General features: G+C 42.8%; 1 protein-coding gene across 1 annotated transcript; it reads left to right on the top strand.

Moving 5' to 3' along the window:
* The first annotated feature begins 3,305 nt into the window (after positions 1 to 3,305).
* On the top strand, positions 3,306 to 14,308 carry LOC119723799 (bcl-2-related ovarian killer protein-like). Its single transcript, XM_038194665.1, has 4 exons — positions 3,306 to 3,547; positions 13,102 to 13,228; positions 13,408 to 13,868; positions 14,137 to 14,308. The coding sequence occupies exons 2-4, from the start codon at positions 13,123 to 13,125 to the stop codon at positions 14,269 to 14,271; spliced, it is 702 nt and encodes a 233-aa protein (XP_038050593.1). The 5' UTR covers positions 3,306 to 3,547; positions 13,102 to 13,122; the 3' UTR covers positions 14,272 to 14,308.
* Positions 14,309 to 14,524: the final 216 nt, after the last annotated feature.

Below are 14,524 nucleotides of genomic sequence, written 5' to 3'. Positions count from 1 at the left end.
CTACTCCCCCTTAATTAATTTCTTAATGTTGGAGGCGAAGGGGAGGTGGTGGGTTTATTTTCCATGTATAGCGGCTTCGAAAAGCTAAGCCGAAGTGAACTTTCTGGGCCTAATTAATGAACTTGACTTAATACACTGTGTCAATATTGCTTCTTTTACCCCATTGGGCGCGCGATCCATATCATTTTAGCGTTATGAACAATTTCTCTGGCCTCAATATGTCACGTCCGCAAATAAGTGGGGCGGCCAGGTGTTCCCCGGCCGCGCCCACCGGTCGGCTACTGTTTACCGCGCACACGTACCCCATGGCAACAAATTACGTGACTGATCAACAGTGTGTGTATGTGCCGAATGATGCATTTTATCTTGTAGTGATAAAATAAAATAATGCATTATATAATAAATAATGAATTATATAATAAATAATGCATTATATATAAATAAATAAAGTGTGCAAAAAATTATATTTAAATATTTAAATAATAAGGTACCCGTACCAAATAAATCATATAACAAATAATTAAAGCATGCAAAAAAATATATATAAATAATGAGGTACCAAATAAATTATATATAAATACTAAGGTTGCAAAAAAAATATATATATATAAATAATGCAGTGGCAAATATATTTATTTACATATAATGCAAACTGCCAAACAGTTATTTACATATAATTGTCCGGAAAACTGAATTATATAATAAATAATGAATTATATAAAAATAATTTTGTTAAGTAATTTATTTACACATGGCGCCTCATAGGCACGACGGCTTTACTCACACGCACGACGGTTTTACTCACAAACACGACGGTTTTACTCACAGGCACAACGGTTTTACTCACATGCACGACGGTTTTACTCACAAACACGACGGTTTTACTCACAGGCACGACGGTTTTACTCACAGGCACGACGGTTTTACTCACAGGCACGATGGATTTACTCACACGCACGACGGACCTGCTCACAGGCACGACGGTTTTACTCACACGCACGACGGTCTGCTCACAAACACGACGGACCTGCTCACAGGCACGACGGTTTTACTCACAGGCACGACGGATTTACTCACACGCACGACGGACTTGCTCACAGGCACGACGGTTTTACTCACACGTACGACACTCTGCTCACAAACACGACGGACCTGCTCACAGGCACGACGGTTTTACTCACACGCACGACGGTCTGCTCACAAACACGACGGACCTGCTCACAGGCACGACGGAGCTCCCCACACGCACGACGGTCTGCTCACACGCACGACGGTCTGCTCACAAACACGACGGACCAGCTCACAGGCACGACGGACCTGCTCACAGGCACGACGGACCTGCTCACAGGCACGACGGAGCTCCCCACACGCACGACGATAACAGATAGGTGTCCTTTATAGTACACCATAGAGAACAGTGGAGAACACTTACAGAGTGCGCGATGTCAGATCAACTTGACGCAAGCGCCTAGATGAGATGGGTTGCTGCATCACATACAAATAACATGTACATGTACGTTTTTAACATGTTGGTCTGGATTTGACGCATGAGGGCGCGTTATGGTAAGGCGTGTACAGTTTCAGTTTACAATGTATGCGCTTTGGCCATTGATCTGTGTATATGGAGATCAATGGCTTTGGCACAGACCGAGCGCAACCTAGACTTGACTCAATTCGGAATTGCCTATTAAGTCGGTATCTTAAAAAAAGTAGCAAACATCACTTAGTTTACGTCTTTCCAGATGCCCGACAAGGTACACTTCAGCGCGCGTTCCACTTCAATGCCGTGTAACAATGCGCACACACTGTATGTACATGTACATGTACATTGTACAACACGCGTCTTACACGTACAAATGTACATGTGTGTGCATGTATTGCAGAGCATGTGCATACATGTGGTGCAAAAGTTAGCAATTGGGTTGCTGCATCACTTGAAAATAACATGTACATGTACATGTACGTTTTTAACATGATGGTCCAGATTCGACGCATGAGGGCGCGCGTTATGTACATGCGATATGCGCTGTGAGTGGATTTACTAAAGGCACAGACCAAGCGCAACCCAGACTTGGCCAAGTCTAAGCGCAACCCAGACTTGGCCAAGTCTAGGATCATTCTTGTTCCATGACGCGGTATTCAAGTTGCGTGCAAAATAATGCATGCTGGTGTGCGCGTTCAGCGTTGCGCGTAGCGCGTATTGTTAATGTTCCAAAGAGCAAGTGCTATAGCGTTGGGATCAAACATTTTCGTGAAGGGGTGGTGTTTGGAAGAGAGAAATACATTTTCCACCAATTTTGAATTGAAATAAAAGTTCAAATATCAAATGACAAGGATCTATAATGTCAGTTATATAAAACAAATATTGAGTGGCTTTAAATTGTGAAATGTGAGGAATATTATCGCTCGGTAAAATCTGGACTTTTCCAGTTCACTCGGCAGTCCAGATTTTACCTTGCGATAATATTCCTCCCATTCCACGCTGAGCCACTGAATATTTGTATATCATCACCCTAGCCCTATTGGAGGACGTCTTCATTGCATTACGACTAACTATCCAGCAGGGTATGAACTTCTCGTGCAAAAAAAAGAGAACATTGGACGGAGGAAGCTGAAATTTCGTTTTTGTGTCCAGAATTACAAAAATGCTCGGTTTAGAAAAAGTAAATATATCTGTGGGCGAAGTGTTTAATTATACAGATATATATCGCAGATCAACGCTTTCGTCGTGTGACATCCTCAGTACGAACATTATATCGGGTGAAGACTTTAACGCGAGCGTATGAACGCCCCGCATTATGATCATAGAAATATATTAGATGTCTATGATTATGATAGCAACTGTATTGCATACGCGCGCGTTTTACACGGGTGGTAGTTTGCTGTATCCGGTTCGTTAGAAAATGTCATACACGCGCGCGCACCACTGATTACTAGCGCCCATTGGATAAACGCTCAAGTTGCGTTAACTTCCTGTAATTATAATTTATTACGTCCACACCTTTCCAAGATATGGTTTCTACAGCTGCTTTCGAAGGTTTTCACCCTTCAAAAAGGAAAGCACTAATATAAAAATGTAATTTGAGTGATTCAACTAAAATGCTCGTATTATCATTCATCACCAATGCGATTCTTGCGCTTCTGCGCATACGCGCGTAAAATTTGAATTGATTAGCGAATTTGCCTGTAGCATATCTAGCGACATGTGCTCGGAATCTCTTGGCCAATCAGCACGCGGTGGCTCCAAGCGGTGACTTGCCGCGAAGCTGCTTCTTCTTCATTTCTTTCCTCTAGTCATGCACAAACACACGCGACCGATATCCCGTCCACTAGATGATGACAAGGCATGTGAAGTGCGACATGCAAAAAGCGCGGAGTTCAATTGCCTCTCAGAGCACTCGGCGGCTAGCGAGTTAAAGAAAATCTTCGTGTTCTTGGCTCATCGCGTCAGCAAGCCGCCCTACCGAACATAACACCACGTCGACTCAGGATTAGACTGAAGGAAACTGCGATGTTCTGGCCTCACCTCTGACAAGATAAGGCATTGGTGAGCCTCTTTTCCTTTTTAAATTTATACAAAGATAATTTCTGCTGGATCAGTCGCGTTTGTGCGTGACTGTCCCCAACACTTGGTAATATAATGTTTGTCTGTCTTCACACGTGAGTGCCTATTGTCTGTTCATGGCCTTTTCAAGCACAAAGGCATGACTCAAGCAAGTATTGTTTTCAGTCATAAAAATAGATTCGAAGAGACGATGTGTTGGTTGGCTTTAGGAAAACTGTTTCTTTTGGCACGAATGTGTATAATATTAAATTAGACGGGGGAAATATTTAATATATATTTTTCATAACTGGTTACATTTTACCAGAAATCGTAGTTCACAAGAATGTTGTTGGCGGGAATGGAACTTGTTTTCTGTGTTTTCTTCCGTTTTTCTTCCCAGCCGAGCTTGATGAATTACGCACGGGCAAATAGTAGTCTACATTATTCTAGTGTAAAAAACCAAATGCTTTCCCTACACACAATCGCATGCGCGCAAGCTCTCAAACTGCGCATAATTTCCAGGCGTAACTCGAGGTTAGTTCTTTGTACTATACTAATTACAACCTGGAACGACTAATTATTGAAGCCAGCGGCGGTGGAACGGGTTTGAAACTGGGGGGCATATCACCAAAAAGGGGCACTTGCAAACCCGTGCTGAAATGTCGACACGTTTTTTTCACCGGACACTTGGCCTCCGTAAAATCAAATAGTGGGTGGGGGGGGGGGGGGGGATTATATGCTAAATATGCATTATGTGCCCCTTTTCAGGGCGTATTGTATGGGTTTTGGGACTTGGTTTTCATATTCCTCGTTTATATCAAAAATATCTATACCATTTGTGGGAAATGGTTACTTCTAAGAAATAGTAAGATACTTTAAGGGCATTTTTGTTGTATCTTGAGGGGGCACTTTAATGCTCGAGGGGGCACATTTATGGCCGCAAAAGGGGCACTTGGGAAAATGGGGGGGGGGGGGGGGCAAACACCCCCCCCCGGTTCCGCCGCCCCTGATTGAAGCAAAATATACTGTCCATTGACCGATGGCTAGAAAGCATTCTGACGGTCCTTCTAGATCCAACAAAAATCAGTAAACAAATTAAGTAAGCAGAATTAGCGTATGTTTTGGTATACTTCAGCAGCATGCTGCTCTGTCAGGAATCACAAGAGGTCAGGTATGATTTTTTTATATGAGGGGGGCCCGACACAAGGGGCGCCGTTAAAACATTATTCTTAGGTCGTGTCTTAATACTTTAATTTCGTTGGTCTATAGAACGGCCACGTGTCCAGTCTATAAAAATGATTGTTATATCGTGTCTTAAATATAAAAATTGGTATAGAACGGCCGTTCTGTAAAAATAAACCGTTTTCTTTATATACAATGCATTGCATAAATTACCTCGTAGATACACGGTGCTGCATGCAAATAATTATTGTATAGGCTATACACTGTGTGGCATATAAATTAGCTCTGCGTTGGTCGCGCGTGTAGGGCTGACACGCGCACCTCGCGACTGAACTGCAACTTTAACATTAACTGTTTGTGAGTTTTACGTTTGGCAGGAAAGATTGCAGTTTCTAAAGGTTACACTGCAGTGATTTCATTTATTTCTTGCAGAGTATTAGTTTCCTTTATATTTTACACTTATTGGAACGATATAATTAGATAACAGTTGGCTGCTGTGGTGTAGAATATGTCCGGGTGCATGTAACCCTCGCCTTCGCGTGCAAAAGGAACTCGGTGACACCAAGACACTGGCGTCAGAGGGCAGAAAAAAGTGGTTAAATTTGAGTGAATACCGACAAGTGAACACCTTGCTGGTCTGTATAGCACGTGCAGATCACGATGTGCAAGATGAGACTGCGGTGGCCGTGGTACGAAGTATAGTACGGCATCTGGCAAAAACACCCAAGTGTGAAATAGACTCGCCATTAATGTGTGACACAGCCGCGACCCGAGAGGGATAGATATCAGGCATTGATTTCCCCCGCAAGCTCGCACCGCCGACAGACCGGTGGTTTTCTTGTACCATCTTCGATCGTTGGAGATGAGATTTTATGATTATGATTCTTATTATGATCGGATGGCCGGATATTACTACCTGGGGTATTTGTGTCTGAAGATTATCCCGTGCACATCTTAGCCTTGTGTCATGGGAGGGGGGGATGCAAAAGGCATATTCTGTCGCTAATACTCTACGGACCAATTGTCTCAGAAACTAGACGAGGCAAGACTAGCAAAGCTTGCCCCACAGCCCACACAATTCTATTCATCTGATTCAGAATGGCTATTCACTGGATTGACTGGAAGTCTTTTCATGCATCTGCATGCGTATACTCATTTGGTCGGATTTAGCCCATTCCTCAGCGTACAACTCAATCCTATACGATAGCCGAGTACTGTAGCCGTCTGTCAGTCAGTGAGATAGGTGCAACGACGTAGGCTTGCCCACTCTGTGGGACAAGCAAAAAGTCCACTTTAAATTAAATTCCCAAATCTCTGTAAAGGCGTCGACGCGGAATGAAAAAAGAGACACTTATATCCCGCGATAACGTAATCATGCAGTAATCTATGATGGGGTGCAATGCACAATAATGATGCACCGTGTTAAAATGAATCACGCATCCAGTGCAGCATGGTGCCAACGGTACGAGTACAGGGCCGTGTGCATTTACAGGCAATTTGTTCCAGCATTATAGGCAATCTCCGTCAAGAAATCGACAACCAAATTCTAATTCTGAGAGATTATTGTAAATTGATGAAAATATGGACATTGTTCTTCACGGGGTTCATTCAGCTTGCGCGTTTGGTTGCCTCCAGGTTGCTTGTGGAAATTGACTCGTGTGTCCTTTGCAGGTACAGTTGGCAACATTGAAATTGTTTACATCACAGAAAATTCGTTTGTAATAATTCAATTTTAAGATGTTGGGTTTCATTGTTGCCCTGTGTGTGTAGACTCCAGGGCGGAAAGGCAAGTGGAGGATTAATTTCAGAAAAGACTTTGCAGGCTTTGGAAGATTCGGACATTATTTCAAAGATGAATTTTGTTTTTTTTGGGGAAACGATTTAAGATTTGGGCATTTTAAATATTTACAACATTTTTTTCAGAACAACTCGGACTTCTACTAAACATAATTTGGAACAAATATGGAAATAATGTTTCTGCTTTCAGATTTTTTTGGTAAGCTTGGCTTTCAGTTAAATATTCCATGACTTCCACTATGCATATTTCAGTATTATCCACTTTATCCTTCAAGATTTAACGTACGCCGTTTCTGTTCTGCTTTGCCGCGCGACAGAAGATTGATCGGCTGGGCACGGCTGCAGTCGCAAACAGCTTCCGCCTAGCCGCCGTGCTGCCGCGGTCCACTGAGCGATAAGTTTGGACAGTGCACCTTGTATTAATGCTCTCCTGCCTTACGTGCAATATATGCATAGTCACCGTCAAGCCCAAAGACGGAAAGGTGCCCAACGTGAAGAAGGAGGAAAATGAGGCAGATTATCCTCGATTCGAGGCTGCCTTGATGATCATGCAATATATACACATGTACATGTACATGTAAATGTAGACCCCGTGGCACTGCACACCCCTTTGATTTCTTCCTGAGCCGTGATGATTGCTCCGCCGGTACTACTTTTGATCTGAAGGGTAGCTTACTCAATTTGTAGAGTTAGAGGTCGACCAGGAAGCAGTGTCTCTATGACCTCTGACACAGGGTAAATAACCGTGCCTTAATACGTACACACGCGTACGTGTAGGCCTATACCTACTCGTACTTGAGAAATGTACCGATCAGAATATAATTGTACAAGAAAGATTATTCTTGGTATCTCGTGGTGTCAGTGGCTACAAATAATGTGTGCTTTTATCGAAGATTTTCTTTGTTTGCAAAATCAGTAAAGTGAAATGATGGGAAAAGCTATATAGTTACTTATAGCCATTCAATTTGGCTCCATTACTTTTTTTCATAGGATTTCTTTTTACATAGGCCTACAAGACAATCAAATATTGTATTCAATCTTCCGTATGTTTGGCGGTTTGATTATTGATTATTACGTAGTGGGATCAGGTATACAGATAATTGCAAGGTAGGGAAAAGCGTAAAAGATTGACTGCCATGAAATCGAACGGAACGAACGTCCCCAGGGAAATTTCCGCGCTTGTTCAGATAGCCTGGGGAGTATTATTTGACATTTCACGAACTTGCAAGCGTATATTGAATGACCCTTTGAGGTTACACAACCCGACTATGTGTGTTTATATTAAATAAGTGTTTCGGGGTATGAAGACAGCCTGGTTTTGCGACAAGTAGATTGGCTAATGGTGCGTAATATTTCTTGAAACCGTTGGGCCCTATCTGTGGCAGTTTTCGCTTAACGCGTGACTCGTTTGAGTGCTATGTTCGACCAAGAGTAGTACATTCGTGACGTATATATTGCGCTTGCGGGCAGATGATGTTTAAGTGCCAGTGGGTGCTCGTCGTCTTTCGGTTTTGAATTAAGTTTGTAAATCTCCTTCAATTCAATGTGGAGCAATGACAGTGTGCGTGTCAGTCATGAAGTTTTCATTCATATCATGCATGGTGCAGCCGGGTCACCGCCCGTAATGAAATGTATGATGGCTAGAAGACTAATGATGGCTGACCTGCCTTTAGGTGCCTAGGAATGCGAAAGTTGTCCAATGCCTCTCCAGATTCCCAACCATATGATATATGGAATTTCTTTCTTGTGATTCAGTAATGAAGTGAACGGCAGGGAGGCAGTCTCATTTCCGGCATTCGTGTGGCTTCCGGGAGAGGGTACACACCATCTTTATTTTAAGTAGCCGGTTTTTGCCGCGACCCATTCTAGCACTGAGCAGCAATCTTTGTCTTGTGAGATGCCATGTTTGTCGCCTGACGCCAAATGATGAGGATCCTAATAATGCATGGTCACTGGTGATCGAAGGCGCCAGTCTGATGGATGAACAAGCTTCCCTTCCCCCACGAGAAAACGATACTTAATATTTGAAAGGAGAAATACCCATTACAATGAAAAAAAACTTCAATATTACCTCAATTTCTATCATAATTATATTGCACTCTTCTCGCCGTCTTCTGCGGTCGATTCCCACGGGCAAATACTTGTGTCGTTGGTACGATCCCAATGGTCCACCGCCCGCAACCGCCGAACGGCTGCAACACGGGTGGCGCGCGCCGTTTGTCCCGCCGGACGCGCCGGACTGGGTCTGATGAGGAGAAGAAGTTTCCACTCAATTACACTTGTGACAAATGTCAGCACTCGACGGAGGGTTGAACAACTCAGCGATGAAATGTCAATAAATCATGGAAGATTGGGCCATGCAGTGCCATTAGAACAGCAGTGACAAACTCCCATTCCAGTATATGAACATGTCATTTTGATTTCAAAAACACCACTCTTCTTAAAAAGGAGGAAAATGTCAGTACAAAGGACTCGTTTTACATGGATGTTCCCCTATATATATTAACTTTTTACGATACATATATATACAATGTACAACGCTTCACATCGACAGATATTTTGTGCGAATAAACATGCCTCTGTGAACTTTTGGTTTGAATTTCATTTTTTGGAGTCACCAATTCATGAGCGGCGTCAACATTGGGAGCGGGGGCAGCTTGAGAAATTCGAAAAGCGGGGGGATGGGGGTTGAAAGGGGGAAGGGCCTCACACTTGGGGTCGCTGCTCAAACGTGTAAGTATGCATGTATATATACATGTACGTACATTTGACGCGCGTAAAGTTTACGCTCATGCAGTATGTTGTTGCATTTACGTGAAAAGGGTGCAAGACAAGCAATATCGTAGAGCTATTTCGCCATTTGGGAAAAATACAGTGCAAATTGTATGTAAATTTGGATACAAATCTATATACGGGACATCGCCATTGCCGTCCCCCGTCCAATAATTATTGGGGGAACATGCCCCCCACCCCATCCCCTGGATAGTGGTCCTTCCACTATTTACAATGCCCTTTTTTCTGACACGTGAGGGTGTGGTTGCTGTGATGTCATTTTGGAATTAGCCCAATGTGACATTTTGTGCATAAGGTACCTACATTAACTGATAGTTATTTAATCAATCCAAATACAAGAAGTGCCAGAGAGTCTACCTTAGAGTAAAATAGAAAAAAACACTGGATGCGTGGTATTTTTTCTTGACTCAAGTAAGATACAAGACATAGCATCTACCCATAACAACATGGGCTTGTTCATGAATACTTCGTATAAAAACAAAAATAAAGATTTTTAAAGACTTTTAGGGACTGACGCGTGCATTTCAAGGATTCCATTAAAAAAATCGCAATGTACCAACGGCCAACGATTAACCTACGGTGATTTCCAAATTCAGGGTATTATGTAAGCTTAAGGAGACTTTGGCATGTACTGAGTTCTCATAAATGATTGTTTGTCAGTTTCGATGACAGTTCACATGACGAATGACCGTCAATTAAACTGCAATTTCAGCAATTTCTCTCAAGTGGTGCTCGCTGGTTGACATATCGTATATGACTCAAGCAGATGAACTTCCCGCTTAAAAGGTTCCTGCTATACAGCGCCGGTACGCATCAAATCATTACTTTCTCTCCACCTTGCTTTGTATTGATTTTGTGCCAGGAACGAAAATGCATTGCCATCGTCTCTGTGTGCAAAATAGTCATGTCCAACTCACTGTGCACTCTGGTCGTCATAAATCATTTCTGTTCAGTTCAAGCGTACAGCCGACGTCATCTGCGGAAGAATAAAAACTCAAAATACATTCAACCACGAAACTCATTGGCCGCGGCCAATAATAACTCATAGTTTTCATGTCGGTGTGGCCCGATTTCTCGTCCCCCGTACTAACCGTCCGGGGTATCCTAGGAATGAGTGTCCGACTGGACATTCTGTCCCCCTTTTTTTAAGGATACTTTGTCCCCCTGTTTAGGTTCAAATACAGGCCATGCCCGACTGCGGTTGTTCGAGATTTTACAACTGACATTTTTTTTGAACGAAATATCGCGACTGGTGTATGCATGGTCATGATTTATTTTATTGGTTGAATATTTTGTGTGTGTGCGTGTGAGAACGCATAATATACTTTCACCGTGTCACACTAGCCAGGCGCGGTGGCGGTACAAAGATTATTCTGTGAGTGTGAATTAATTGTGGCGGACGTTGACATTGGGTCCAAAGTACTACACCGAGTTTAATATTAGTTAGGGGTAGGAAAATACCCTGGTGGCCTACTAGTAGTCAAAATCGAAAGATATTTAACGTTTCCTGTGTGGGGACATGACATCCTGGGGAAGGGGCCGGGGGCACACACACATTCTCCGTTGAGGTAGAAATATCCTCTAGGGGGACACTTTTTCCTACAAGAAACTGTATATCCTGGCAAATGACCATGGATATCTGCTTAGGGGATGGGACGGTATCCTGGGGGAACAGAATCTCCTTTTACACCGTTCGTATGGAACCTGCTAAATGTTGGATGGGTCTGCAATATGTAGGCCTACACGCGTTTAGCGCGCTGATTCAATACTATATATGTAGTGATCGATGAAATGAAGATGTCTTGCCCTTAGGCCTTAGGGTCGATAGGAATTCAGATTTTCGTTTTCGCTTCGATCGTTTTATGTCGATGCACTAATAAATCATACTTGGGTGTATAGCTGCCGCTTTGTTGAGTCCATAATGGGCTGGTTGTCAGTATTGGAACTCAATCTTACTTACTGTGTTATGTGACTGTAAGGTCAGGTCTGCAGTCTACTTTTATTGTATAACAGCGCCCCCGTTTGTCCAAAATAGGGCCAAGGCTATTACCTGCGCCAGTCAACTTACGATTTGTATACGGTACAAAAAAAAGAAGTTTTTTGGACCAGTTAGTTGGGTGGAAAGAAGGGGGTATCGTGCACCTTCGGAAATCAACTTCTAATCAACGTCTCTAGATCAGAAAAAATGCGTAGAAAACAATTTGCTATGTTAAAAAGTGAAAAAAAAATGTCTCACGTATTGTTGTTATGCAAATTGGTGCCGCCATTACCGAAAAATCAATTTTTCACTATATCTTAGCCAATATTGCAGATAACTGAACGAATTAGATGTCTAAACCCATGTTTTCAAGGTCAGAGATCACAATAAAACTATTTTGGAAGTGACCACATGTGTCTGTGGCATAGGAATATGCAAATTAATGCCGCTAATACCGGAAAATCATGTTTTTGGCATATCTCGGCCAATATAGCACATTACTTCACAAGTAAGGTGTCTAAACCCATGTTTTGAGGGTCAAGTATTATTAGAAGACCATTCACAAAGTAACTATGTGTGTCCTAGGCAGGTAAATATGTAAATTCTAAAGTGCTGATTTATAAGAAATTTGACTGTTTTGGCCAATATGTCGGCCAATATTGCACATAACTACACAAGTAAGGTGTCTAAACCCATGTTTTGAGGGTCAGGTATCATTAGAAGACCATTCACGAAGTAACTATGTGTGTCCTTGGCAGGTAAATATGTAAATTCTAAAGTGCCGATTTATCAGAAATTTGATTTTTAGCCAACATCTCAGCCAATATTGCAGCTAATGTTGACAGATGGATTTTTGATAAGCAGTAATGATCAAAGTTAATTTTAAGCCATCATATTCAAAATAAACTGTAATATTGGCTGAAATTGAATAAAATATTGGCTGAAATCAAATTTCTGATAAGCCGGCACTTTAGAATTTACATATTTTCATGCCAAAGACACACGTTACTTCGTGAATGGTCTTCTAACGATACTTGACCCTCAAAACATGGGTTTAGACACTTGTGTATAAAGTTATGTGCTGTATTGGCTGAGATATGCCAAAAACATGATTTTCCCGTATTAGCGGCACTAGTTTGCATATTCCTATGCCACAGACACATGTGGTCACTTCCAGAATACATGTAGTTTTATTGTGATCTCTGATCTTGAAAACATGGTCTAGACACCTAATTCGTTCAGTTATCTGCAATATTGGCTGAGATATAGTGAAAAATAGATTTTTCGGTAATGGCGGCACTAATTTGCATAAAACAATACGTGGGAAATTTTTTTGAATTTTTTAACATAGCAAATCGTTTTCTACGACTTTTTTTCTAATCTAAAGACGTCAATTAGAAGTTGTTTTCCGAGGGTGCACGATTCTTCCCACTAAACTAAGTTTGTAGCAGTGAAATGTTTCACTTCTCTAAGTACATGTACTGGTCTTTGAATTAGAAATGCGGGATGAAAATTGACCCGAAAGTAGCTATATTTTGCAGTGGAGGGATATTATTTTTGAAGGAGATGATGGGCTTCAGAACTACTTTGTGGGGATCATCTTTGGAGGGAAAAATCACCCCCAAATTTAACAGAAGTTGAAATAGGCTAAACACATCTTTGTGATGTATGTCTTGAACACCAGTGAGAGCTGGGAATATTTCCCCGGATTTTTTTCACGAAGAGCGGGCATGTACCGCAGGTGTCATGGAAATTTCGTGTTACTGGTCGGCACCCTGACGTGCTTTGTTCTATCTTTTCATTTCAGCCCGGTGTGGTAGCCGAAGTCATGCCGTCCATGGAAGATGCAGTTACGCAAGAGGCTGTTATTCTATGCAACGAGTTTATCCACCACAAACTCAGACAACTTGGTCTCGTGAGGAAGGGACGAACGGGTATGGCCCTGTGTGACCTTTCTCATATAGATAGGGACAGAGGGGTCAAAAGACAGACTGGGGAGGGGTCGGGTTCGTAATTCAACTCTGACTGAAGCTTTTTATTTTCTTAATAGACCCAAAACAAGATTTATCAAGAGTATTATTTTCTCATCCATTTTGTATAATTTTTTTCATAGTTCTGCCCGCTGCCACGAGTACCAATGGCAAAACCTACGTTCATACCGCCGCCACCACCGCTCATCACAAGCCGCTGGCGCCGGCGCCAGCGCCGCCGCCAGCGCCGCCGCTAGGGCCCACGATCCACGAGACCATGTTGGAACTGCAGCGAGTAAGCGGTGAGTTGGAGCAGCTATACCCAAGCCTGTTCCGAGGCGTCTTCGGCCAGCTGAACATCACCCGTGTTAGCTCTGAGGAGGTTGCCGAGGAGGCCTTCCTTGGCGTAGCTGACGAGCTATTCCGGGCCGGTATCACCTGGGCCCGTGTGGTAGCTATGTTTGCTGTGGCAGGCGAGTTGGCCGTGGAGTGTGTACAACAGCGTAGCTATGATTATGCAGCCTTCGTGGACCGGTTAGTGGTCAGCTTGACCAGGTTTGTAAGGGAAAGGCTGGTGGTCTGGATAGCTCGACAAGGAGGCTGGGTGTGTATAAACCATTCATATCTCACACCTTTAACCCCTCTTATTTGCTGATTAATCGCTGATTATAACGCTCAAGTGACTTACGAAATGTATCACAAAATTAAAACTTGAGAAAAGTGAAAGTCTCAAGTTTCAAACATTAATCGTTTCTTAGAGCTAGGGTGCATTCCGATGGAAAGGACTCCTTCCGACGATCACCAGAAAAAAAGTTGCTCATCTGTTACAATACCTTACCATTTTGACTGATTTTGTTGTTTCTACCATGCAGAGTGATATGGCGAAAACATTTCACGGGAGAAAAGATGATGATTCCTACGTGTTAATGACTATTGGCGTGCTGGGCGCTCTGTGTGGATTCGCAGGAACCATCATAGCAACGAGTAAACTCCAGGTGTCTTTATAACCAACGACAACTGTCGTCGTCCTGGTGACGTCAACAACCTACAGTAACCAGTCAAACATGAATTAATGCCCGCATCAACAAACCAATCACATCTCTCGTCTGTCACTAAAAACGAAATTCATTGTGATAAAAGGCTAGTCGTACGCCGACCAATGGCGCAGCACGAACATAGCCACGAGAAGCCGATAACCAGCGTGGTGGGTCATCAGCGGATGATTACATGCGCTCGGACTTCGCAAGTGATCAATTTCAT

This window comes from Patiria miniata, unplaced genomic scaffold, assembly GCF_015706575.1.
Source record: "Patiria miniata isolate m_02_andy unplaced genomic scaffold, ASM1570657v1 HiC_scaffold_17, whole genome shotgun sequence".
NCBI classification, from domain to species: domain Eukaryota; kingdom Metazoa; phylum Echinodermata; class Asteroidea; order Valvatida; family Asterinidae; genus Patiria; species Patiria miniata.
This window is presented reverse-complemented; position numbering and strand designations above follow the sequence as displayed.

Coding starts and splice junctions, on each gene's coding strand:
- LOC119723799 (XM_038194665.1), top strand. CDS start 13,123: ATGCCGTCCATGGAAGATGCAGTTACGCAAGAGGCTGTTATTCTATGC. Junction 13,229..13,407: donor CGTGAGGAAGGGACGAACGG/GTATGGCCCTGT, acceptor TTTTTTTCATAG/TTCTGCCCGCTGCCACGAGT. Junction 13,869..14,136: donor TAGCTCGACAAGGAGGCTGG/GTGTGTATAAAC, acceptor TCTACCATGCAG/AGTGATATGGCGAAAACATT.